The 22,910-nt window shown below is 50.6% G+C and overlaps 1 protein-coding gene across 4 annotated transcripts in view; it reads left to right on the top strand.

Moving 5' to 3' along the window:
• Positions 1-22,910, top strand: part of Rich (Guanine nucleotide exchange factor subunit Rich) — a 567,547-nt gene that overhangs the window by 410,724 nt on the left and 133,913 nt on the right. For all 4 annotated transcript variants that reach the window (XM_069303165.1, XM_069303164.1, XM_069303162.1 and 1 more), the window contains one exon: positions 7,664-7,906. In XM_069303165.1, coding sequence (XP_069159266.1) covers positions 7,664-7,906 — 243 coding nt within the window. The remainder of the gene's footprint in view (positions 1-7,663; positions 7,907-22,910) is intronic.

Here is a 22,910-nt window from a genome sequence, read left to right as displayed (position 1 = left end):
GCCTTAGAGTAAGGGGCAGTGTTTGCACTGGTGGGGCGCGGGGTACTGTGCAGCTTGTCTTTACCAATCATAGCGGCCGGCTCTGTTCCGCTTGGGTACGCTGTCCTCTTGCGGGGTTTTCTTTTTCTTTTGTTTATATACCTGGTGGGGGGGTCTGCCTTCGTTCTTGCCCCTTGTGTCCCTTGTGTTCTGAGTATTTCTGGTGGTACCCCCTGCTAGGTCCCCGTGAGTGTACACGTCCCGGGGGTTCAGCTCTTAGAAAGTTGTTTGGTAGCTTGGGTGCCGGTTAGCAGTACCCTGCCTGGGATTACCTGAGCGCGAGTCCTCTTAAAGTAAACGCTCGGGACCCTGGGAAACCCCTGGGGGCGCGCGGGTCCGATGGATGTGACCCCAGAGCCCCCCCCTCGCTTCCAGCGAGTTTGAGGGTTGCTCTCACCTTTTGTCTCTGGGTGACTCTCTGTTTTGCCTCCGTCTGCTGCCTGTGGGGTCGGTGACACCTTCGACCCGGTGTCCTGCGAGTTTGGTTGCTCGTTGTGGCTCGGTTCCCCAGTTGTGCTAACAAAGCGGGTGCGGGCAGCAGGGGCGTTGCACTTGAGCCTTGGTGGTGGCAACGTTCTCGTGGTTTCCTCCCCGGGAGCCCCGGGGCTGCCCCGTTGTATTTCGTTTTTCCCCTGGTTCACCCTTCCTGCCTGCATCCGGTTCCTTACCGTCTGTAGGTTCAGGGCGGGGTGTTTGGTGGTGTTGAGACTCGGGCAGTCTCGGGGAATTCCCCTTCCGGGGTAGTGACGGGGGCATTTGGGCCTGTTCCTCCAGCCGTGTTGTATGAGTCTGCCAGTGGGCTCCCTTCCTTAGTGTTTTCACGGCTGCCCCGGTTTTCTGGTACGGCCGGGGCTTTGGGGGAACGGCTCGGCCCCGGGGCCTGTCGTGTAGGTTCCCGGGGCTGGGGAGGGGCTGACTTGGGGGGCCTTGGCCCCGTTAGACCTCGTGGGGGGTTTTATCCCCCTCTAGGCGGGGCTTGTGGTTACGCGGAGTGGGGTTTTTCCTCCCCACTCGCCGTACGTGCTGTTGGACGTCGGCCCCTCCCCGGGCTCGGTTCCTTGGCCTTTGAGTCGGTTGGTTCCGTCCTGTGGGTGGATGTTTCCTCCCCCGCTTTTTGGGACGGTGTTTTTGTCATGTTTCCCCGTTCGATGGGGTTCTGCGTGACTTTTGATCTCGGGTGCGCCTGCGCCTTCGTGTGCCTTCGGGACTAGTGTTGGCTTCTGTGTTCTCGAGGGTACGGGAAGGTTTTTCGCTACTTCCCGCATTATTGGAACGTCTGTCGGCTCCTAGTACTTGTCGCCCTGTTGGGCTACTTGTCGCCCTGTTGGGCTACTTGTCGCCCTGTTGGGCTACTTGTCGCCCTGTTGGGCTACTTGTCGCCCTGTTGGGCTACTTGTCGCCCGGTTGGGCTACTTGTCGCCCGGTTGGGCTACTTGTCGGCCGTTTGGGCTACTTGTCGCCCGTTTGGGCTACTTGTCGCCCGTTTGGGTTCCCTTTTTTTGGGCTCTTTGCTTCTTTGGCCGGTTTTCTTGTTCCTGCTTCCTCTTTTGGCTCTTTTTCTCGTGCAATAGTCCTGGCTGGCGCCTTCCCGCAGGGAGGGTGTGCGGTTCGGCCAGCGTGTTATGCGCATGCGCCGTGGAGTTTGTTTTGGTCTGGGCGATGGTTCAGTGCTGGGGTTTTGCGCCCTTTTTTGCTACAGTGCTTCGCCTCTCGTTCTTCTCCCTGGCTGCGGTATGTGCCCCTTTGCGCCAGGGGTGTCCTGGTTCCCAGTTGTGGGGAGGACACCGCGGTTTTCTGTGTCATGGGTGTGGACCGCCTCCTTCGCCTCTCCCTGTTCTCCTGCGGGTCCGGCTCTGGCGTCTTCACCTGGCGGTGCTCCCAAGTTCTTCTGGGCACGGTTGAGTCGTGTCAAGTTCGAGCCACCATTCGCCAGGTGAGTTTCTGCGGTCTGGCGTCTTTTGGCCGGGCGCTGGATGCGGCGGTGTTCATATACCTGTCTTTATTTAGGTATAATTTTGTACGACTGAGACCGTTCGCACACCAGTGACTGTCCCTTTATCACCCCTTCCTGTCCCCCTCCTGTGCATGTCCAACCCATGCTACAGTCGTTCAGGGGACCCTCCTTTTTTAATGTTGTGAGGTGTGGGGGTTGTAGGGTTGGTTCTGTACTCACCTGGTGAGGCTCCTGGCTGTGCTTGCAGGATTTGAGCTCTGGCTCTTGGGTCCCGCCTATCTGGTAGAACTTGCGGGATAGTACCAGTGGAGTGCAGTGGTGCTATTGGCACTTTTGGGGAACACTGTATTACCATCAGTGGTCTGTGCTTGTTACACGACCTACTTGCGAGCATAAGCCTTCTTGCTGGTTCGTCCGTGGACTTCCAGGGCGCACTGGCCTGTTTTCGTATGGCAGTTCCGGCCCGTCCTGGTTGTGGGGGTATGTGGGCCGGTGGACTGCTCCTAGCAGCTGCCTGGTGGGCCATCCTCTGGCCGGTCTGGCCTGACCTTGGGCCGGGCTTGAGGTGTAAAAGAGCTCCCAGTACCTCATCCAGCAGGTATCGAGCGGGGTTTCTCCGCCGTCGGTCGCCTGGTGCAGGTTTCTGGGCCTGCAGGGTTTTGTCGTGTCTCCGTTGGCCCTGTCTGGGGTCTGCCTGCTCCGTTCTCTGCCTTTGCAGAGGGGAGTTGCTATTTACATGTTGCATGTTGCAGTGGTGCCTGTTGCTGCTGCTGCTGCACGTGAGCATTGGTACCGTGTTTCACGGTGGCGTGTCCTTGTTCCTGTGTCCGGTTGTGGAGTGGCGCTTTGCTGCCGTTTTGTGCCTGGGGATTGCGTGGGGTTTTTGTCCCTGCCTGATTGTCCACCCCTGGTTGTTCTCCTGGTTTTTTTTTTTTTGTGCTTCTGCTCTTTCTTCCTGCCTCTTCTGCAGCAGGAATGTTCTGCGTGTGTTCTTAGGCGTTGGTCAGCCTGTGTCCTGTGATGTGCTTCTTTGTTTCGGTCTGTTGCAGTTGTTCGGGCCCCTTGGTTCGGGTCCTGTTCTGGCGGCGACCCTTCCGCCTTCTTTGGTTTTCCTAGCTTGCCCTGCCGGTTGTTGTTGTTGTTTTATTTTTTTTGGGGGGGTTCTTGCGATGTCTCGCGTCGGACCCGTCGTTTCTGAACTCCTGGCGGGCTTGCATGCTTCGGAGTTTTTCTGTTCGGCAGACGTTCCATCTCCTTGTGCCGCCTGGGTTTCGGTGGTCGCGCCCGAGATCTTCTCGCGGCTCCGCCTTTTTCCTGGGCTCGGGGGGGCCTTGTCGGGGCTGCTTATGTTCTGCCTCGTGGTCTCGCCTCCGGTTGGTGGTCGGGTGGCTTCGTGGTAGGTGTCCCACCTGCGTGCTTCTTGGCGGCAGTATGGGGTATTTTGGCGGTCCTTCCTTTTCCTGTCCCTTCTTCGGTGGGTCCTTCTTGTTGGCTTGGTTTACTCTCGGCTTGGTTTTCTAGTGGGGGTTGGGGGCCGTCGTCTTGCCACATACTGTCGCCTCTTTTCGTGCGGCGCAGGCGGAGCCGCTTCAGCTTGCTTTCGGTCTTGGTGTTGCTTCTGCACCGTTAGTCAGCTGTCTTGTGCGTCATTTCACCTCCGGCCTGTTCGTGCGCCGCTTGCACCATCCTGGTCTCTGGTCAGCGTGCTCTGTCTTCTCCTCGGTTGGTAGTGCCCCTTCGGTTCCGGTGTGTTTTTTCGTCGGCTCTTTCCTTTGGGCCTTTGCCTCTGGGGGTCGGTTCGCTGTGTTTTCTTGCTCCTTCGGTTTTAGCGTTTTGGTTGTTTGATGGCAGCAGTCTCCATCTTTTCTGGCGCGGGGTGGGGCTGCTGCATTCTGGAGGGGTCCAGGGTTTGTTGGTGCTTTGTTGGTCGGGCCGGGGGTGTGTCGTTTTTGTGTTCAGTGGCGGCCCTCTGCTGTTGTTTGCGTGCCACGGCGTTTGGGTCCGGAGCGCGTTTTGCGTTGATCCGGTTCTGTTCTTCCCGGTTCGCGGGTGATGGTGTCCCGGGTGGTCAGCCGTGTTCTTGTGGCTAAGCTGCCTGTGTTCTTCCCTTATGCCTGTGGCGTTCGTGGCTTCGCTGCTCTCGCTGCCGTCTGGGCGACGTGGCCTTGCAGTCTTTCGGGCATGGATTTTTGGTGTTCGTGCAGGGGCCTTGCTGCTCGTGGTTCTCGTGTTGTTCCCGGGATTTTCGGGGCTGTGGCGCCTTGGGTTGGCGTTTGCTGCCGGTTGTCTCGCCTCCTTGGGGGGTGCGTGGTGTCCGCCTCCCGGTTTTGTCCCTTTGACCTTCCTCTGTGGGTAGTTAGCTCCGGGGAGCCGACGGGGCTCCCCCCAGAAAACCAGCGTTGAATGTAATGAAACGCCATTTTCTGGGTGAGACCCGGAGGCTCCCCGGCAACCCTCCCTCCCTCCGGTCGGCGTTTTTCGCGTGTTTTGACATCCAGCCTCAGAACTGATGGGTGGATAGCCGGCGTGGGAGGTCTGGGGCTCCCCCTTCCCCCTCCCGGGGAGGGGGGAGCTGCGCAGACAGCGGCGCGGTGACGTATGACGTCATACTAGTTTCCGTGTTTTCTGTTGAAGAGTTCTATTCACTAGTTCGGCTTAGGTAGCAATTTTCACCAGAATAGGGGTTTGTTTTGGAATGCTTACCTTTCTGGATGCTTGACCCGGTCGATGGCAGACATAGAATGCTTCCAACCACACGGGGGTTTCTATAGGCCATTGCTCCCCTTGCCTCTCTGAGGGGGCCAGGTTCTGGCTCGTGGTCCCCGGTAGGCCCTAGAACTCCATACACATGACTGATGCCAAAGTCTGACATTAGCATATCAGCCGGTAAAGCTCCGGGGAGCCTCCGGGTCTCACCCAGAAAATGGCGTTTCATTACATTCAACGCTGGTTTTTCATGTTGTGGATGCGTGTTGGGAATTGGTTATGGATGTTTGTTTGACCCCTTCTGTTCTTCCTGGGGCCTTCCTTGTTCATCTGGGTTAATAGTTGCACGGGGGCTCATGGCCCCAATTTTCGTAGTCTTATCTGGGTCACTCTTTACTTGCACATCTTGCAGTGCCTAGCTTCGCCTTTCCATATACTGCAGACATGCGATTATCCAGAATCCGACCATTCGGAAAACGCCCTTATCTGACTAAAATTGTGGCCGGATAAAGTTATCTCACTATCCAGCCAAAATGTCCATGGGAGCCGGAAAAGCGGGTGTTTGGCCAGATTAGTGGCCTAACACTCGTTGTACACCACCGCCAGGAACGGAGGGAGTCACCCCTCACTGCTGTTCACTACCTCTATCCCGCCCACATTCACTTTCCCTCCCTCCCTCCCGTCCCCAAGAGATCCTTCTGTAGGTGGCAGTAGATTGCCACCCTGAAGAATTTCCATCTAATATAATAAAGCATTCAAGAAACATGTATGTTTATAACTTTCTGTGGGGAGCCCCAACGGCTCCCCTGGAGCTTATCGGGCTAATGTATGTTATATTAGACCAGGACATTAGCTAAGGAGTTCAGACCTACCAGGGACCAGCGCCAGAACCTGGCCACTTCAGAAAGGTTTCAGGGAGCAATGGCCCTGGAAAACCCCCTTGTGGTTGGGGTTTTTCTTATCTGCCATCGACCGGGGTTAACACCCAGAAAGGTAGGCATAACAAAACAAACCCCATATGGTAAAAAACTAAAACAAAAAAACGAACAGAGAAGTAGAAACGCCCTACAATCCCAAGGAAACAAGCAAACATCACACTTTACTGCCGCCCCGATTGTCCGCGCGGCCCTCTCCGCCCCGAGAGGGGTAGGGGGAGCCCCGGACCTCACCACGCCAGCTGCCTAGCATCAGTTCGTAAGCTAATGTCAACCGGGATAGACCCTTCTCTGGCCTCGGTTTCCTAGGTGGTGTTTGCCTTGTGTGGCGTTCACTGCCGTGTGTTGTGTTGTGCAGTGGCCAAGAGTACCTCATCAGTGCCGGGGCTGCATGCGCTTAGGGGCTTCCTTCCCTAAGCGCCCTGTGAGTACTGCCCCTGCGTGACAGGGTTATCTTCCCTGGGGCGTTCAGGAACCATTCCCATAGAGGTTCTTGCTGCTCGGCATTTGCCTCGCGCTTGGGGCCAGCTGGGGTCTTTGTTTGGCCCTAGGAATGGACTGGTATTGTGCTGGTTAGGGCATCAAGGGGTTGCGTGACCGGTTCCTGTTACCTCTGGAGACGGTGTAATTTTGCAGGGTTTTTCTTTTGTTTTTATTTTCATTTGCCTGATGGGGGGCCTGCCTAGTGTGGCTATAGTTCCACTGGTAGTGTTTGGTGGCCCTCTGCTAGGTACCCTTGATTGTACATGTCGGGGTTTTCAGTGTTGTCCTCTACCCCCTTGTTATTTTTGGGTATTTAACCGATTGGCAACACCTTGCCCGGGCTTCCCGTAGTTGTTAACCCTACGGGCCCTGGAAACCCCTGTAGGGGCTCGGTGGACCATTGAATGTGTCTTCCGGGTTCCAACCCATTTTGTACGGGATCGTTGGTTGCTGTGCCCTTTGTCTCCGGGTGACAGTCACCACTTTTACCTCCGTCATGTTGCCTGTTGGGTCAATGACACCTTGACCCGGAGTCTTGCGAGAGATATTCTCTGCTTGTTCTCCAGTACTCTCCTGATGTTATTACTGTTCAGAGTACAGGCGGCATCCGTGTTGCAAGTCTTGTATCCAGTCTTGCATAACTTAACAACCCACGCCACAACTACCAAATTAATAGCATTACATTACAGCAGATTGATGAAGAAAAGGACCGTGGAGTCAAAATCTACCACTCACTAAAAGTTGCACAACAGATAAGTGCAGCAGTCAGAAAAGCTACCCAAACTTTTGGGAGTTTGTACACATACAAACTTTTACTTTTCTACACACACGTGTACTCACAAAAGTACACTTGTACACAAAAGTCAAAAGTACTCACACGTACTTTTGACTATAAGGGAAAGAAGTAATGGTTCAACTGTATAAATCTCTGGTGCCCCTAATTGGATTAATGTATCCAAGCATCAAGACCTCATTTTCAGAAGAACATACTGCTCTGCAGAAGGTGCAACACTAGGCAACAAAAGTCATTCCAGAGCTAAGTCATCTCTCATATCAGGAATGCTTGAAGGCCACAGAGCTAACAACACAACAAACTAGGCATGACAGGGTGGTTCTCATTGAAACTTAAAATACTGAACAAACTAGAGGATGTTGATCTGGATATTTTCTTCAGAAGGTTAGATGTAACACAAACAAGGAGCAGTGGTTTGAAGCTCAACAAGCCACAATGTAGGACTGAGAACAGGAGATGCTTTTTCACCTATGGAACCGCCCACCCACCAAAGCCGTAACTGCCAAAACTGTGTCAAGTTTTAAAATATACAGTACCTGGAAAAGATCAAGGCAAATGGGGGGGGGGGGACTTTCGACAAGCCGCTGTCTTCCTGTCCTCATCGAGGCCACTAGGGTTAGTGGTCCTCATGTAAATCAGGTAAATCAGAAAATATAGGCATACTGTACTGATATTTGGTTAAAAATTTGTTTGTTACTTATGTTTATGTAGGCACAGTTCTTGGATAATAACTTTATCTCTACTCTCTCTTAGGTTCTGCGTGGAAGGTCCTTCTCATCAGCATCAGCCCCTAAGATAGCCTTGGGAGATAGTAGTTCAATAGGACACCAGTCTGTTTTAAGAACAACTTCAGATTCAGCTAAAGTCTTACCAGATATCACCAGACCCAGTCAGACTGTACCTGCTACTCGGAAACGCTCTAGTAATTCATTAAGCAAGGATGTTTCTACGGCAGAAGAGTTTTTCCTTGATGTTATTCTCCAAAGGCATGCCAAGGTTTGTGTAATAAGCGTTAGCATTCATATCTGTTTATAGTTCTGTGCAGTATAGTCTTGTACATGATATGCCCCCATGGTTCTTGTTAGAACAAGTTCCTCATGAGAGGATCATTACATATATTTTGACTAAAAATTTATTTCAACACCATTACTAGGAAGGTCTACAATGACTAAAATATGTGCTGAAGAATTTTGAATGCCAACCATTGCAGTAAGGAATCTCCCTCTGCATGTTTTTCACTACAAATAAATACTGTATGAGCTTTGTTATCTGAAGCCCGCTGAACTGAATACTGTAATTAGGCTATCCAGGCAAAACTGGGTTTGGATAATTTTCTGCCAAACTTATCCTAACAAATATCCTGCCAAATACTAACAAATACAGTACGGGTAACCAGAGATTTGACCGGATTAATCTTTTGTTAGACTGGCCTGACAACCAGGCCAGATTAATCCGGTCAATCTCTGGTTAGACTAGTACAGTCTAAATTAAATATGAATAATTTTCTGACAAACTTTATATCTGAACAAAAATTCGGATAACCGGAGATTAGGTTATGTAAATAGTTGGGTTTTCTGGGGGGAGCCCCGTCGGCTCCCCGGAGCTATCCAGGCTGAATGGATATGTATAACTTTCTGGCATCAGTCAAAGTGCTAGGAGTTCTTGCCTACCAGGGACCACGAGCCAGAACCGAGCCCCCTCAGAGAGGCACGAGGAGCAATGGTCTATAGAAACCCCCTTGTGGTTGGGAGCATTTTCCCCATTTTCCGGTCTGCCATCGACCGGGATAGGCACCCAGGAAGGTAGGCGCCCCAAAACAAATCCCTATTCTGGTAAAAAAATTGCTACCAAAAGCCAAACAATTGGACAGAACTCCCCAAACAAAATTATCTAACTAGCATGACGTCATCACATCGCTGCGCCACCGTCTGTGCAACCCCCTCTCCCCGGGAAGGGGAATGGGGAGCCCCAGACCCTCCATGCCGGCGATCCAACTGGCAGTTCTTGGCTGATGGAATTACTGGCTGGTCGAGTGCCTCTGGCTCCGGTTTTTGTTTCAGTTCTGTGCCTTATGGTGTGGACTGTCTCTACTGGTGGGGTGTGAGCCAGGAGTAAGATTCCACGGTACTCGGGCTGCATGTGCCTAGGGCTATCTTCCCTAGGTGCCCTGTAAATACTGCCCTTGGGGCTTCTTGAGGTTATCTTGAGATGATTTCGGGGCTTTAGTGTCCCCACGGCCCAGTCCTCGACCAGGCCTCCACCTCCAGGAAGCAGCCCGTGACAGCTGACTAACACCCAGGTACCTATTTTACTGCTAGGTAACAGGGGCATAGGGTGAAAGAAACTCTGCCCATTGCTTCTCGCCGGCGCCTGGGACCGAACCCAGGACCACAGGATCACAAGTCCCGCGTGCTGTCCGCTCGGCCGACCGGCTCCCTGTGGCTTGGGGCCACCTTCCACAAGTCACCTTGGGTTCTACCTCCGCTGTGTCCTTTACTGCTCAGTTCTGGGCCGCCCTTGGAATCGGCTGGGGTTTTGTTGCCCTGGTTTGTCTCTGGGTAGGTGGTAGTTTTCGTCACTGGTAGGGGCGCGGGGTACTGCTCAGCTAGTTTTCATCATAACAGCGGCCAGCTCTGTTCCACCTGGGTACGTTGTCCTCTTGCGGGGTTTTCTTTTGTTTTCGTTTTTGCCTGGTGGGGGTCTGCCTTTATGGTCCCCCATTCCTGTTTTAGGTGATTTCTTTCGATTCCTTCTGTTAGTGGTACTCCCCGCTTGGCCCCCGTGAGTAGACACGTCCCGGGGGTTCTGCTTTAGCAGTTTGTTGGTAGAATTGGGCGCCGGTTCGCGGTAGCCTGCCTGGGCTTCCCTTAGCGTGTACCAATGGCTAAGTGCCCTGGAAAACCCCATGGGGGCTCCGTGGTCTTATAGGTGTGTCCACGGAGTCCCTCTTGCATCCTGCGAGTTTGACGGTTGATCAGTCCCTTTGTCTCAGGGTGACACTCACCGGTTGTGCCTCCGCCATGCTGCCTGTTGGGCCATTGTTTCTTGTGACCCGGAGTCGTACGACGGGTGTTGTCGGTACGTGCTCTTTCACCCAGGCCACTGGTCATGATAATCTGGTGCAGGCGGCTGCTGCGTTGCTTGCTGGTTGTAGATTACTGCGACGCTCTTGGTTGTTTGCGGCCCCGGATGCCCCGAGGCTGCCCCGTTTTGGTGGTTGGGGTCGCTTCGGCTCTGTCTCCTTCAGTTCCTTGTCCTTCCCCTTCTGTTTTACACACTTCCTCCTTTGCTTCCTGCTCTGAACCATAGGCGGGTTTCGGGGTTGGGGCGGGGTCTGGTTGGGTTGAGACTCGAGCGGTCTCTCGGGGGTTTCCTCTTCCGGGGTGGCGGCAGAGGCATTCGAGTCGGTTCCTCCAGCCGTGCCATATGGGTCTGACCAGTGGGCTCCCTTCCTTAGTGTTTGCACGGCTGCACCGGCTTTTCCTTGTCAAGCTGGGGCTTTGGGGGTGCGGCTCGGCCCCGGGTCATGCCATCGAGGTTCCCGGGGTTAGGGAGGGGTTACCTGGGGGGGCCTCGGTCCAGTTTGCCCCTCTTGGGTCTTTGTACCTTTGGTGAGGGGCTGGCAGTTCCTCAGTGGGGTTGTTCCTTCCCTCTCTGTGTTCCTGTCGTTTTCGGGGATACCCCTCCCTGGGTTCAGTTCCGTGTTCCTTCGGGTTCGTCGGTCCCGTCGTTCCTGGAGGTGTGTTTCGCCCCCTTTTCCTTACCCTTTTCGCTCTTACGTCGCGATACTGTTTCGAAAAAAAAAAACTCGAATGTTTATTCAGGTAAGGTACATTCATGCAAGGTGTGAAACACACGTTGATGAATTTATATATTGACCTAGTACATACAATGCCTAAACCACTTCGTGTCGTTGTCCCTGCGTGCCCCTTGATCAGGGGTGCTTGTCATGGTTCTCGTTGGTTCACGAGTCTCTTCGTGCCTTCCAACATTATTGGAACGTCTGTTGATTTTCAATGTGCTTTCCCTCTGGTCTTTTGTTGGCCTCGTTGGTTACCTTCTGTCATCTGTTTTCTTTTGCTTCGTTTTCGCCTTGTTTTGTTTTCGTGTCGTCTCTACTTCCTTTTTCAGCGTTCCTCGTCTTTGTTACGCACGACTTTCTGGTGTTTGTACGATGTGTGTTTATGATGTGTCTGTACGTTGTGTGTGTGTACGATTTGTGTGTCCGCCTGGTGTACGAGCCACACCTCCCAGTGGACGGGTGGTGCATTCGTACCTTGTGTGCTGGGGCCGCGGTGTGCATTTTGTTTGTGGGCGGTATGCTTGTGTGTTCGCGTCGTTTCTTGTGGGTTTTCTACGGCTTCTTGCTTGTTTTCTCCCTCCGGTCGTGGCCCTCTGGATGCTGAGGGTGTTATGGATTTATATCTGGGGGTGTCACTTCGTTCTTCCTCTGCTTTCGGGTGTGGATGGCTCGGCGTGGCACCGCCTCCTCCCCCTCTGTACTGCTCCGTCTTCTGCAGGGCGCGCGCCTCTGGATGTATTTCTCCTTCGACTTCCGAATTTTATTCAGGTAACGGTACATACCATGCCTACTGCCTCGAATATGCTTGGCTTTCGGGCACACCATTAGCTCTCACCTGGTACGTTACTTGGCTCGCCTGTGTTGTGGCACGGTCGTATGTCTGCTCTGCAGGTGAGGTTGTCATGTCTGGCGCCTCTGTCAGCCTAGGGCTGGTTCTCATTTTTTGGTGGGGTGCTTGCGGGGGTTGAGCTCTGGCTCTTGGGCCCCACCTCTCCTGTCAGTTGACAGTTGTGCAGTTTCCTGAGCCTCCTGGGCTCTGTCTTCTCTACGTTTGCTCCTGTGGGTGGAGTCTGCCTCCACCACATAGCTTCTTGGTGCTTTGCGCTTCCTTTCCCCTCTGACATTGATCAGGTTCTTTTTTGTGTCTGTGGCTCCTTTGGGTACTCGGCTTCCTCCTGTGTCCCCTTGTGCATATGACCATACGGACATACGACCAGAGGAACTGCAGTGGGCCTATTGGCCCGTACGCGGCAGCTCCTACTTATCCTTTTTATGCCCATTGTTTCGTGTCCAAAATGTGCTGCAAGGGTGGCATGTGCCTCGGTCCCAGTTCTATTGTTTCGTGAAGATTGGTGACAATAAACACAACCACTAAGAGGCTACATATGTTTTGTTGCGTATACAGTGGTATGTGGGTGATATTTTGGCAGGCAATGGTGCGAGTTCAGCGCACTGAGAGTCGGTACAGTATCTCGCAAGTGTCTGTTCTAGACCACACTTGCAGGTCGACTAGTTATTATTCGCTACTCTGCTGCTTCTATGCTCGGGCAACACCTCGCCGTTCTCCAAAGGTTGGCAGGAATATTGACTGGAAGTTAGGGATGGTTTGAGTTCCATACTTGGTCCTCTGTAGAGCTTTGCTTCTCTCGTTAGGCTAATGCGTTTGGAGTGAGTATCTTATTGGGATAATCTACTCACTCCACCACCCTTGTTCACTGCTCCATCCTTGTTTACTTCTCCACACTTGGCGGGATTGCGTCGATGGCTCCTATTAGGGGTGTTCGGTGTGGTGTGTTTGGTCACTTTGCAGGGGTCTTCAGTGACTTTTGTCCCTGTCTTTTGTTCTATGTTGTCCTGTGGGGCTCTGCCCCGCATTTCGGTGCTTTTAGTTTCTTTGTCGACGCCTGAATCTTTTCCCTCTCGGGACTCTCATTCTTTGCCTATCTTCAGTGCCTGACTGCACCCTGCGGTCCATGAGGTCCATCGGGTATGTACACCCTCCTCTACACGTTTTGTAGTTTGTCGTGTGCCATACTTCCCGGCCGCTCCTTGGGCCGTATTCTGAGTTTTCCTTACCTGTTTCTGTTTTTCCTCCTCCCATGCTCCACCTATTTGTGTATCTGGGTCAGTGCTTCTTGACTATCCTGTTGTTTGGTGCTCAGGTGGGCCTCTGTCCATGTTAAGTTCCCTGCTTCTGGACTTCTCCGGTGTTCCGTTTTGGTACCAAGTTCCTGCGATTTTTCTGTGTGACTTCCTGCAGGCTTCGGTGTTGCGCTGTCTGTGGGGGGTGGTGGACTTTCGGTGTGCCACTCCTGCCTTCCTGGTTCCTTTTCTTGGAACCGGGTTTGTTAGGTTCCGGTCCTGGCTCCGGTTCTTCTTTGTTCCTTTTCCGGAACGGGTGTGTTTATTTTCCTGGCAGTCCTTCCGGTTTTCCTATCACTGCGAAGGGTCCTTCGGTCTTTGATAGGGTTGGCTTGTCTTCCCTTCAGGGTTGTTCCGGGACCGTCGTCTGGGCTCGTGTCCTGTCACCTCGTATTGGGTGGTGCTGGTGGAGCCGCTCCTGCTTGCGTTCGGTGTTGCAGTTCCTTCTGCTCCATTCCACTTGCTGTCCTGGGCGTTGTTCCCCTCTGGCCTGCTCTTGAGTTCTGGTGCCGTCCTGGTAGTTGGCCTGGGTGCTCTCTTTTCTTCTCGTTTTTGTTTTTGTTTTGTCTGTGGTCTTGGTTTTTTGGTTAGAGCGCGTGGCATCCGCCTCCCGGTTCCTTCCCTGTCTTCCTTATCTCTGGTGAGGTAGTTCCGGGGAGCCGACGGGGCTCCCCCAGAAAACCAGCATTGAATGTAATGAAATGGCATTTTCTGGGTGAGTCCCGTAGGCTCCCAGCATCCCTCCCTCCCTCCAGTCGGCGACGTTTTTCGCATATTTTGACATCCAGCCTAAGGACTGCCAGTTGGATCGCCGGCGTGGAGAGTCTGGGGCTCCCCCTTCCTCCTCCCGGGGAGTGGGGGGGGGGGTTGCACAGACGGTAGCGCAGCAACGTGATGACGTCATGCTAGTTAGATAATTTTGTTTGGAGAGTTCTGTCCACTCGTTCGGCTTTCGGTAGCAATATTTTTACCAGAATAGGGGTTTGTTTTGGGGCGCCTATCTTTCTGGGTGCCTATCCCGGTTGATGCCAGACATAGAATGCTCCCAACCACAAGGGGGTTTCTATAGGCAATTGCTTCTTCTGCCTCTCTGAGGGGGCTAGGTTCTGGCTCGTGGTCCCCGGTAGACAAGAACTCCTACCACTTTGACTGATGCCAGAAAGTTATACATACCCATTCAGCCTGGATAGCTCCAGGGAGCCTCCGGGACTCACCCAGCAAATGGTGTTTCATTACATTCAACGCTGTTTTTTTGGTGAGGCAGCAGGTTTTCTGCTTTTCGGTTCTCCCGTTTGGGCTGAATCAAGCACTTCGGATTTTTACGCATTTGACTCGGGTCGTAGTGCCCCATCTTCTATTGTTAGGTGTTTGGGTGTTGACGACTGATGGCTGGCTGGTGTGGGCTCCCAGCCGTTCTGATTGTCTGCTAGCCAGAGATCTGGTTCTGTCCCATCTAGCTGGGTTCAGGTTCTGGATGAACTGGTGGAAGTCACAGTTGATTCCATCCTAGGTTCAGACGTAGTTGGGCCTAATTTAGGATTCTCGGTTGGCATCACTTTGCGTGCCTCTGGTGACCTTGCTTCCACTGCAGCAATGATGACTCCTCACCTATTGTGACTCCTCATCTGTTGCAGATGAGGAGTCACAATAACATGGCTGAAATATGATGACCAAACCACACACTAGAAAGTGAAAGGACGACGACGTTTCAGTCGGTTCTAGACCACTCTCAAGTTGATTGTGCAACCCGTTCTCGCAAATTTAATAAGTCAATATTGACTTATTAAATATGTGCATAGGTGACATACTTAACATAATAGATACCCTTAAAAAGATTCATAGAAAACACCGACCTTACCTAACCTTGTTAGTATCTTAAGATAAGCATCTTATTGCTTTGTAATTACAGTTATTACCTAACCTATAATAGGTATAGGTTAAGTAATAATTGTAATTACGAAGCAATAATATGCTTATCTTAAGATACTAACAAGGTTAGGTAAGGTCGGTGTTTTCTATGAATCTTTTTAAGGGTATCTATTATGTTTAGTATATCACCTATGCACGTAGTTAATAAGTCAATATTGACTTATTAAATTTGCGAGAACGGGTTGCAACGTGATGAGCGAAGGAATTCACGTTCACAGCTCTGAGTCTGGGTTCTCTTTCTCTGTCTACCGCAAACCCATGCATAGTGGCATGTACATTCACTTTTCCTACCATCCTCCTTCTGTTAAGAAAAGTGTCCTCGTCCCTCTTCCTCCACACTCTACGCATCAGCGACCCTCAGTTCCTTGATTCTGGAATTGCCTTTATCTACAAATCATTCTCTCGCCTTGGTTACCCTTTGCATTTTATCAACTGTGCCTATTCTCAAGCTAAACGAAATTTCTTTCATCCTAAACCTGCTTCCAACGCTAGTAGCACTGTGCTCTGCCTTCCCTTCGTATCTGAACTCAAAACTTTTACTAATACCCTTTGTCATCTTGACATAAAGCTGGCCTTTTGACAAACTAACACACTTCGTAGCAATCTAGTTCACACTGCTTCTCCTGCATCTAATGTTGCTGGTGTCTACTCTATTTCCTGTTTGTCTTGTCCTCTCCAATACTTTGGTGAAACTAGCCATACACTTAAATGACAGACGTAAAGAACACAAAAGAAGTGTTAAGTCTGCAGACACAAACACTGCTCTCTTCTGTCATGTCAGGGATTCTGATTATCCTATTGATTGGTATTCCTCCAAAATAATCTTTCCTGCCTCTACTCTACACAGACGCGGTCTTGTTGAATCGACTCTAATACACAATGTACCCTACATGAACTTGAGTACTGGCTTTGTTGCTGTTGACTCTTCCCTTTCACAGTATATACTAAAAATGCTCCAAACTTTCTAACAAATGTGACCTAACACAAGTTTACCCTTCCATTTATCTTTTTCTGGGGGGAGCCCCGTCGGCTCCCTGGAGCTATACAGGCTGATATGCTAATGTCAGACTTTGGCATCAGTCATGTGTATGGAGTTCTGTGGGCCTACCGGGGACCACGAGCCAGAACCTGGCTCCCTCAGATAGGCAAGGGGAGCAATGGCCTATAGAAACCCCCGTGTGATTGGACGCATTCTATGTCTGCCATAGACCGGGTTGGGCACCCAGAATGGTAAGCGTCCCAAAACAAACCTCTATTCTGGTTAAAATTGCTACCTAACACCAAACTAGTGGATAGAACTCCCAAAAAAGAAATGAGCAAACTAGCATGATGTCACATATCACCGCGTCGCTGTCTGCTCAGCTCCTCCCCTCCCTGGGAGGGGGAGCTGAGCAGACCTTCGGGTCACACCCAGAAAATGGCTTTTCATTACATTCAACGCGGGTTTTCTGGGGGGAGACCTGTTGGCTCCCCGGAGCTAACTACCCACAGAGGAGAGTAGAGGGACTCATCCGGGAGGCGGTCGCTGCTTGCTCCACAACTCAAAACTGAGGCAACTGGCTGCAACCGCCGACCCAAGGCAACACAGGCCCAACTAGGCCCAGGAACGTGTATGAGATAACGAGCAGCCAGGACCCCGTTCGACCGCCAAAAAACCCCGCACCCGAATGTCAAACCAGGTCACGTTGCCAAAGACGGCGACAAGAGTCACGAACTTTCAAACGTCACGAGCACGGGGATAAACCGCAGGCTGGCTAGCCGTAAGAATCCTGCGGACGACCGGGGAAACCCGCACCCGTGAACAGGGAAGAAGGGAAACCGGAGCAACCCTAAACGCGTCCACGGACACAGAAGCCGAGGCACGCAAATAACGGCGGAGAACCGCCACGGGCCACAAAACACGGTGCACCCCCGGCCTAACCAACCATGCATCAAAAACCCAAGGACCCCTCTGGAAAGCAGCATTCACAATCATTGCCAGATGAGGAGGCAGGTGCCGACAAACAAACCTACCGCCCTGCTCAAAGGAGCAGAAAACCAGAACCTCGGGGAGCCTCTGGGTCATACCCAGAATTGCGTTTCATTACATTCAACGCTGGTTTCTTCTCTTTCCTTTTCTTTTTCTCTCCATTGTTTTCTCTTACGAGCCCTTACTTATTCCTATTACTTTCCCCCTTCTTATTCCTTTTACTTTCTCCTTATTGGGTGGTTATAAATAGGAGCTGCTTTGAATGGGGCCAATAGGCCTTCTGCAGTTACCTTTATTCTTGTGTTCATATTCCTATTACTATACCCTTTATTTCACTTTACCTTTTGTACCTTTTGCCATGCTCTTCTTCCTCTAAGATTTTCTTCTCCTCACGTCTCTCTTGATTATTTATTGCCTGTAGCTTCTTACCTCATCACAGTTGACTTGAGAATGGTCCAGGATGGACTGAAACGTCGTTGTCCCTTCACTTTCTAGTGTGTGGTTTGGTCAACATGTCAACATGTCATCCGTTGCTGAGGGGGAGTCGGGTGACTCAACAATTGCCCGAGTCACGTTGTCAGGGGAAGGCAAGGGTATCAGTGATTGTCAGGAGGAGGCAGGTGGTTGTCAAGGGAGGCAAGGGTATCAGTGGTTATCAGGAGGCGGCAGGTGGTTGTCAAGGGAGGCAAGTGGTGTCAGTGGTTGTCAGGAGGAGGCAGGTGGTTGTCAAGGGAAGCAAGTGGTGTCAGTGGTTGTCAGGAGGAGGCAGGTGGTTGTCAAGGGAAGCAAGGGTATCAGTGGTTATCAGGAGGCGGCAGGTGGTTGTCAAGGGAGGCAAGAGTATCAGTGGTTATCAGGAGGCGGCAGGTGGTTGTCAAGGGAGGCAAGGGTATCAGTGGTTGTCAGGAGGAGGCAGGTGGTTGTCAAGGGAAGCAAGGGTATCAGTGGTTATCAGGAGGAGGCAGGTGGTTGTCAAGGGAAGCAAGGGTATCAGTGGTTGTCAGGAGGAGGCAGGTGGTTGTCAAGGAAGGCAAGGGTATCAGTGGTTATCAGGAGGAGGCAGGTGGTTGTCAAGGGAGGCAAGGGTATCAGTGGTTGTCAGGAGGAGGCAGGTGGTTGTCAAGGGAAGCAAGTGGTGTCAGTGGTTATCAGGAGGAGGCAGGTGGTTGTCAAGGGAGGCAAGTGGTGTCAGTGGTTGTCAGGAGGCAGGTGGTTGTCAGGAGGCAGGTGGTTGTCAAGGGAGGCAAGTGGTGTCAGTGGTTGTCAGGAGGAGGCAGGTGGTTGTCAGGAGGAGGCAGGTGGTTGTCAAGGGAGGCAAGTGGTTGTCAAGGGAGGCAAGTGATGTCAGTGGTTGTCAGGAGGAGGCAAGTGGTTGTCAAGGGAGGCAAGTGATGTCAGTGGTTATCAGAAGGAGGCAAGTGGTGTCAGGGAAGGCAAGTGGTGTCAGTGGTTGTCAAGGGAGGCAAGTGGTGTCAATGGTTGTCAAGGGAGGCAAGTGGTGTCAGTGGTTATCAGAAGGCAGGTGGTTGTCAGGGAAGGCAAGTGGTGTCAGTGGTTGTCAGGAGGAGGCAGGTGGTTGTCAAGGGAGACAAATGGTATCAGTGGTTGTCAGGAGGAGGCAGGTGGTTGTCAAGGGAGACAAATGGTATCAGTGGTTGTCAGGAGAGGCAAGTGGTTCCAGTGTTTGTCAGGGGAGGCAAGTGGTTCCAGTATTTGTCAGGAGAGGCAAGTGGTTCCAGTGTTTGTCAGGGGAGGCAAGTGGTTCCAGTGTTTGTCAGGAGAGGCAAGTGGTTCCAGTGTTTGTCAGGGGAGGTAATTGGTGTCAGTGGTTGTCATGGGAGGCAGGTAGTGTCAGTAGGTTGACAGGGAAGGTTGGTGGTGAAAGTTGTCATGAGAGGCAGGTGGTATCAGTTGTGAGGGTTGGTATAGTGGAGGCAGGTGGTAGAAGTTGTTAGTGTATGTTAGTGGTATAGCCTTGTATCTTGTGGTGCTGGCGGAGCCACTCCAGCTTGCGTTCGGAGTGGATGTCACATCTGCCCAGTTCCATAAGCTTTCTCCTGCTATGTTTCACTTCCGGCTTGCCCATGCACCGCCTGAGCCATCGTGGTCCTTGGACAGGGTGCTGTCTTATCTTTCCTCACCTCGGCTTATGGTGGCCCCTTCGGTCCAGGATTGTTTTTCCAAGGCCCTGTTTTTGTTGCTATTGGTCTCTGGGAGGTCGAGTAGACAAAAGTTTTTGTTGAAACCCCTCCGGCGCAGGGGTTTCTGCTCTTTTGATCTTGGGGTAGGTTTGTACGTTTGCAGTTTTCTCCGTCTTTTCTGGCAAAGTACGAGACAGCTGTTTTCCGGAGGGGCCCTTTGGTCATTGATGCTTGGTTGGTTTGGCCGGGGGTGCATCATGTGTTGTATCCGGTTGCGGTTCTTCGCCGTTACCTGTGCGCCTCGGCTGGGGTGGCTGGGTATGCGTATGGATTGATCCGGTTTCCCTCGTTCCCTATTCTAGGGCTCGGGTCTTCCAGGTTGTCAGCAGGGTTATTAATTAACACTATCGCACTCTTCAGACACCCCTCTAGTCCGATTTTTTTCTCTCGAGTCCGAGCCGGGGACTCATGCTTGCGTCTGATACAAAAATATTTGTGTAAAATTCATTTTTTATCCGATCGACTCTGGGCTAGTTTTAAAATGAGCGCCATTAAATTCTCATTCTCCTTAGTAGGCCGCTTGGCATTCTGGGCCTTTGGCCTACGCGGGCGACCTCGTGTATTGTTGACATCGCTCTTGACCGGACTGCTCTTCCCTCGCTTCCCCAACTTGTGCGGTTTTGATCATTTATATCTTTTCCTGTGTGTTTTCCAACCTCTATATACATTCCACGATGAATCCTGGTCAAGGACCAAGCAGTTATATGCCATAAGGAGCGAAGGATTCATGCAAAAAGGACAAGATAAGTATGTTGTATAAAAAGTAGAGTCGAGTGAACCTTACACCCACAAAGGTATCTGGACTATGTGAGGAGTTTTCTGATATTGAGGTAGATGTTGAACATGATGAAGAGGCGAGTGACTTCAGTAGTGATAATTTAGTCAGAAACAGGTCATTATGATGTGTCTACGAGTGAGGAAAGTGATGATAGTGAGGAGGACAGTGAACCACTTGCCCCACCGCCTCCTACTCGAAAGCGTATACGTCCTGGACGCACCACACAGCCGGATCCTGCTAGTACGTGGTCCACCAACAACACTCCACCAATTGTTGATGATTTCACTGGAACGCCAGGCCTAACCATTCCGACACCCACCACTGCACTACAGATTATTCAACTATTTCTGACTCGAATGTTGATGGACTTTTTCACCTATGAAACTAAACTGTATACCACACAAATATTTCAGCATGCTACCACGAGCGTCAGGAGGATGTGGGTGCCAGTCACCGTCAAGGAAATGACAAGATATATAAGTCTGTGCATATTGATGGGGTTTTCCAAGCTACCAACCATGAGAATGTACTGGCAGACTAACAGGCTCTGGCATGCCCGTTTCTTCAATACTTTTATGACGTCGAAACGGTTTCAGCATATTGGACAGTTTTTTTATACGTATAATAACAATTCAATTCCCCTAAACAATAAAGACAGGTTGGTAAAAGTTCGAGCAGTGATGGAATATCTGACAACGAAATTTGCAAAAATCTACATTCCACAGAAACAATTGTGTCTGGATGAAGGCACGATGACATGGCGTGGCCGGTTTTCTTTCAAGGTATATAATCACAGCAAACTGCAAAATTATGGAGTCAAACTGTACAGTGGGGGCTCGACTTACGATGGTAATCCGTTCCCAGAGACGGATCGTAACTCGAAATATCATAAGTCGAAGTGATTTTTCCTATAAGCAATAAAGGGAATTGAATTAATTCCTTCCCCACCTCCCAAAATATTAACTTACAAATACATTTTATACTGAATACAATTTTGTTCTCTAACTACAATACAGTACATATGTTAATCTTACCTTTATGGAGGACTCTTGATGGGGTATGGAAGATGGTGAGGGGGGTGGGGAGGAGGAGAGGTGTTACTGTTTGGAAGGGGAGTCCCCTTCCATTATAACATCAGGCAGTGATGACTTCTCTGGAGTACACTCTCTGGCATGTTTTGCCTGCATACCACTAGGACCTGCTTGTGGCTCACTGCTTGTTTGTCTTACTAAGAATCTGTCTAAAAACACTTGTTTTTACCTACATTTTAACACTTGTCTGTAGTAAGACATCACATTGCCATTTAAAAGGTCAATGCAACGGCCTGCTACAGCTTTATCTGGGTGAGTTTTTCAACAAAACTTTGCAGTTCTTCCTATACTTCACACATTTTCTTAATGAGGAAGGGACATCCTCTACTGCCTCAACTAATAAGGGAACCGCTGCAACTGCTGAAGGGAAAGCAGTAATTGAGACAGTCACGGGCTTGCTTGAGCCCCTAATGGACAAGGGTTATCATCTTTACATGGATAACTATTATAACTCAGTCAACTTCACAGAAAAGTTACGTGAATGTCAGGTTTACACATGTGTGTGACACCATTAGATTGCACCGTGGCTTACCCAAGGAACTGCAACTGAAGGCGAAGGGACAACTTACATTGGATACCACGTTATTCCGCCGCAAAGATAACACATTTATAATACTCTGGAAAGACAAACGAGTGGTCTCCCTCATTACAAACTTGCATAATGCAGACACCCAGCAAGGTCAATGAAGGAAAAGAATTCACAAACGTGACAGATCATCTTCAGTAGAACAGGTAACAGTGAACAAACCAACAGCAATTTGTGACTATGATCGCTACATGAAATCACTTTGATCACTTGGATCACAAAGTGTTGATCACTTTGACCAAATGGTCAAATATTACCAGTTCACACGGAAAAGTCACAAGTGGACAAAGAAGATGACCTTCTATTTTCTTCAAATGGCCCTACACAATTCCTTTGATTTGTATAAGAACTACACCAGTGATCGCAAGAAACTTACCTTTCTGCATTTTCAAGAAGTGGCAATGTGGTCACTATTGAAGTGGGACGCTGAGGAGTGGCCTCTTAAAACTGACACAGTGGCACATGCTCCGGACATAAATGTTGATGCTAATAGTGTAACGAGGGTTGGGGGAAATAGCTCTATCTTGTCCATTATTCCACCCCCCAGTTAGCTAACGAGGCCGGGGGAAACAGCTCTCTCTAGTCCGTTATCCCGTCCTCAGTTAGCTAACTATTCTAGAGCACCCTCCAGAGTTCCTAAGGCAACCTTTCTCGTTCAACACCTTGTAACCTAGGTATTTGACTACCTAGGCGCTAAGACTACAAGGCGCCGTAACTTGGTCAGTTACCCGAAACTCTAGAGAGAACTCTAGAATACAGAATCATTGCCACAAACGTATAAGAGAAAACGAAAGGAAAGAAATGAATAGTGAAGTAATTAGTGAGGGTTTGGGGTGAGAGGCAGAGAGGTCGGAGGAGTGAGGAGGGTCATTAGTTGAAAGTGAGAGTTTAGAGAGAGGTGTAGATAGGTAGAAGTAGAAGAGTAGATAGTAGAAGTAGTAGATAGTAGAAGACGAAATGCTGCCACCATCCATTCTAGATCATCACATACAAGACAAGGAATGGAACTTGTCTGTATCACAAATATTCACAAAAGATGTTATCAAGAGGTCATTGTTAGTATGTCTCCTCTTTATCATGTACTCATTCTAAACCATGAAACCAGTAACCACAGAGGCTTTCTCACCTCAACTCAAAATCTCTAGGGAACAAAATAAAGTCCATTTAAATAATAAATTCAACAATTATATTTTTCATGATAAGTATCATAACTTAAGCAATCCAATTAAAATGTTAAAGATTAATATTCAAAGTGAGCCATCTTCCAAGAATCTGAGAACACTACAACTGACTGCCCCTGATCATCACACAACACTTGTAAAACACGACCAAGTCACCTTAATGTTCAACTCACCAAGTGTTTGCCTATAGCTGGATAGAGGGGGGGGGGGTCTATAGTTGACAGAGACTGTCTCGCCCTGCCGGCCGACAGCCTCCCTGCTAGGGCCGTCTCCTCTGCTCTGCAGACTGCCGTTCTTCTCTGTCATTAATGCTAATGTTCT

Source organism: Procambarus clarkii, chromosome 49 (assembly GCF_040958095.1).
Source record: "Procambarus clarkii isolate CNS0578487 chromosome 49, FALCON_Pclarkii_2.0, whole genome shotgun sequence".
Lineage (NCBI taxonomy): Eukaryota > Metazoa > Arthropoda > Malacostraca > Decapoda > Cambaridae > Procambarus > Procambarus clarkii.
Note: the sequence above shows the minus strand (reverse complement) of the source record. Positions and strands in the feature narration are given on the sequence as shown.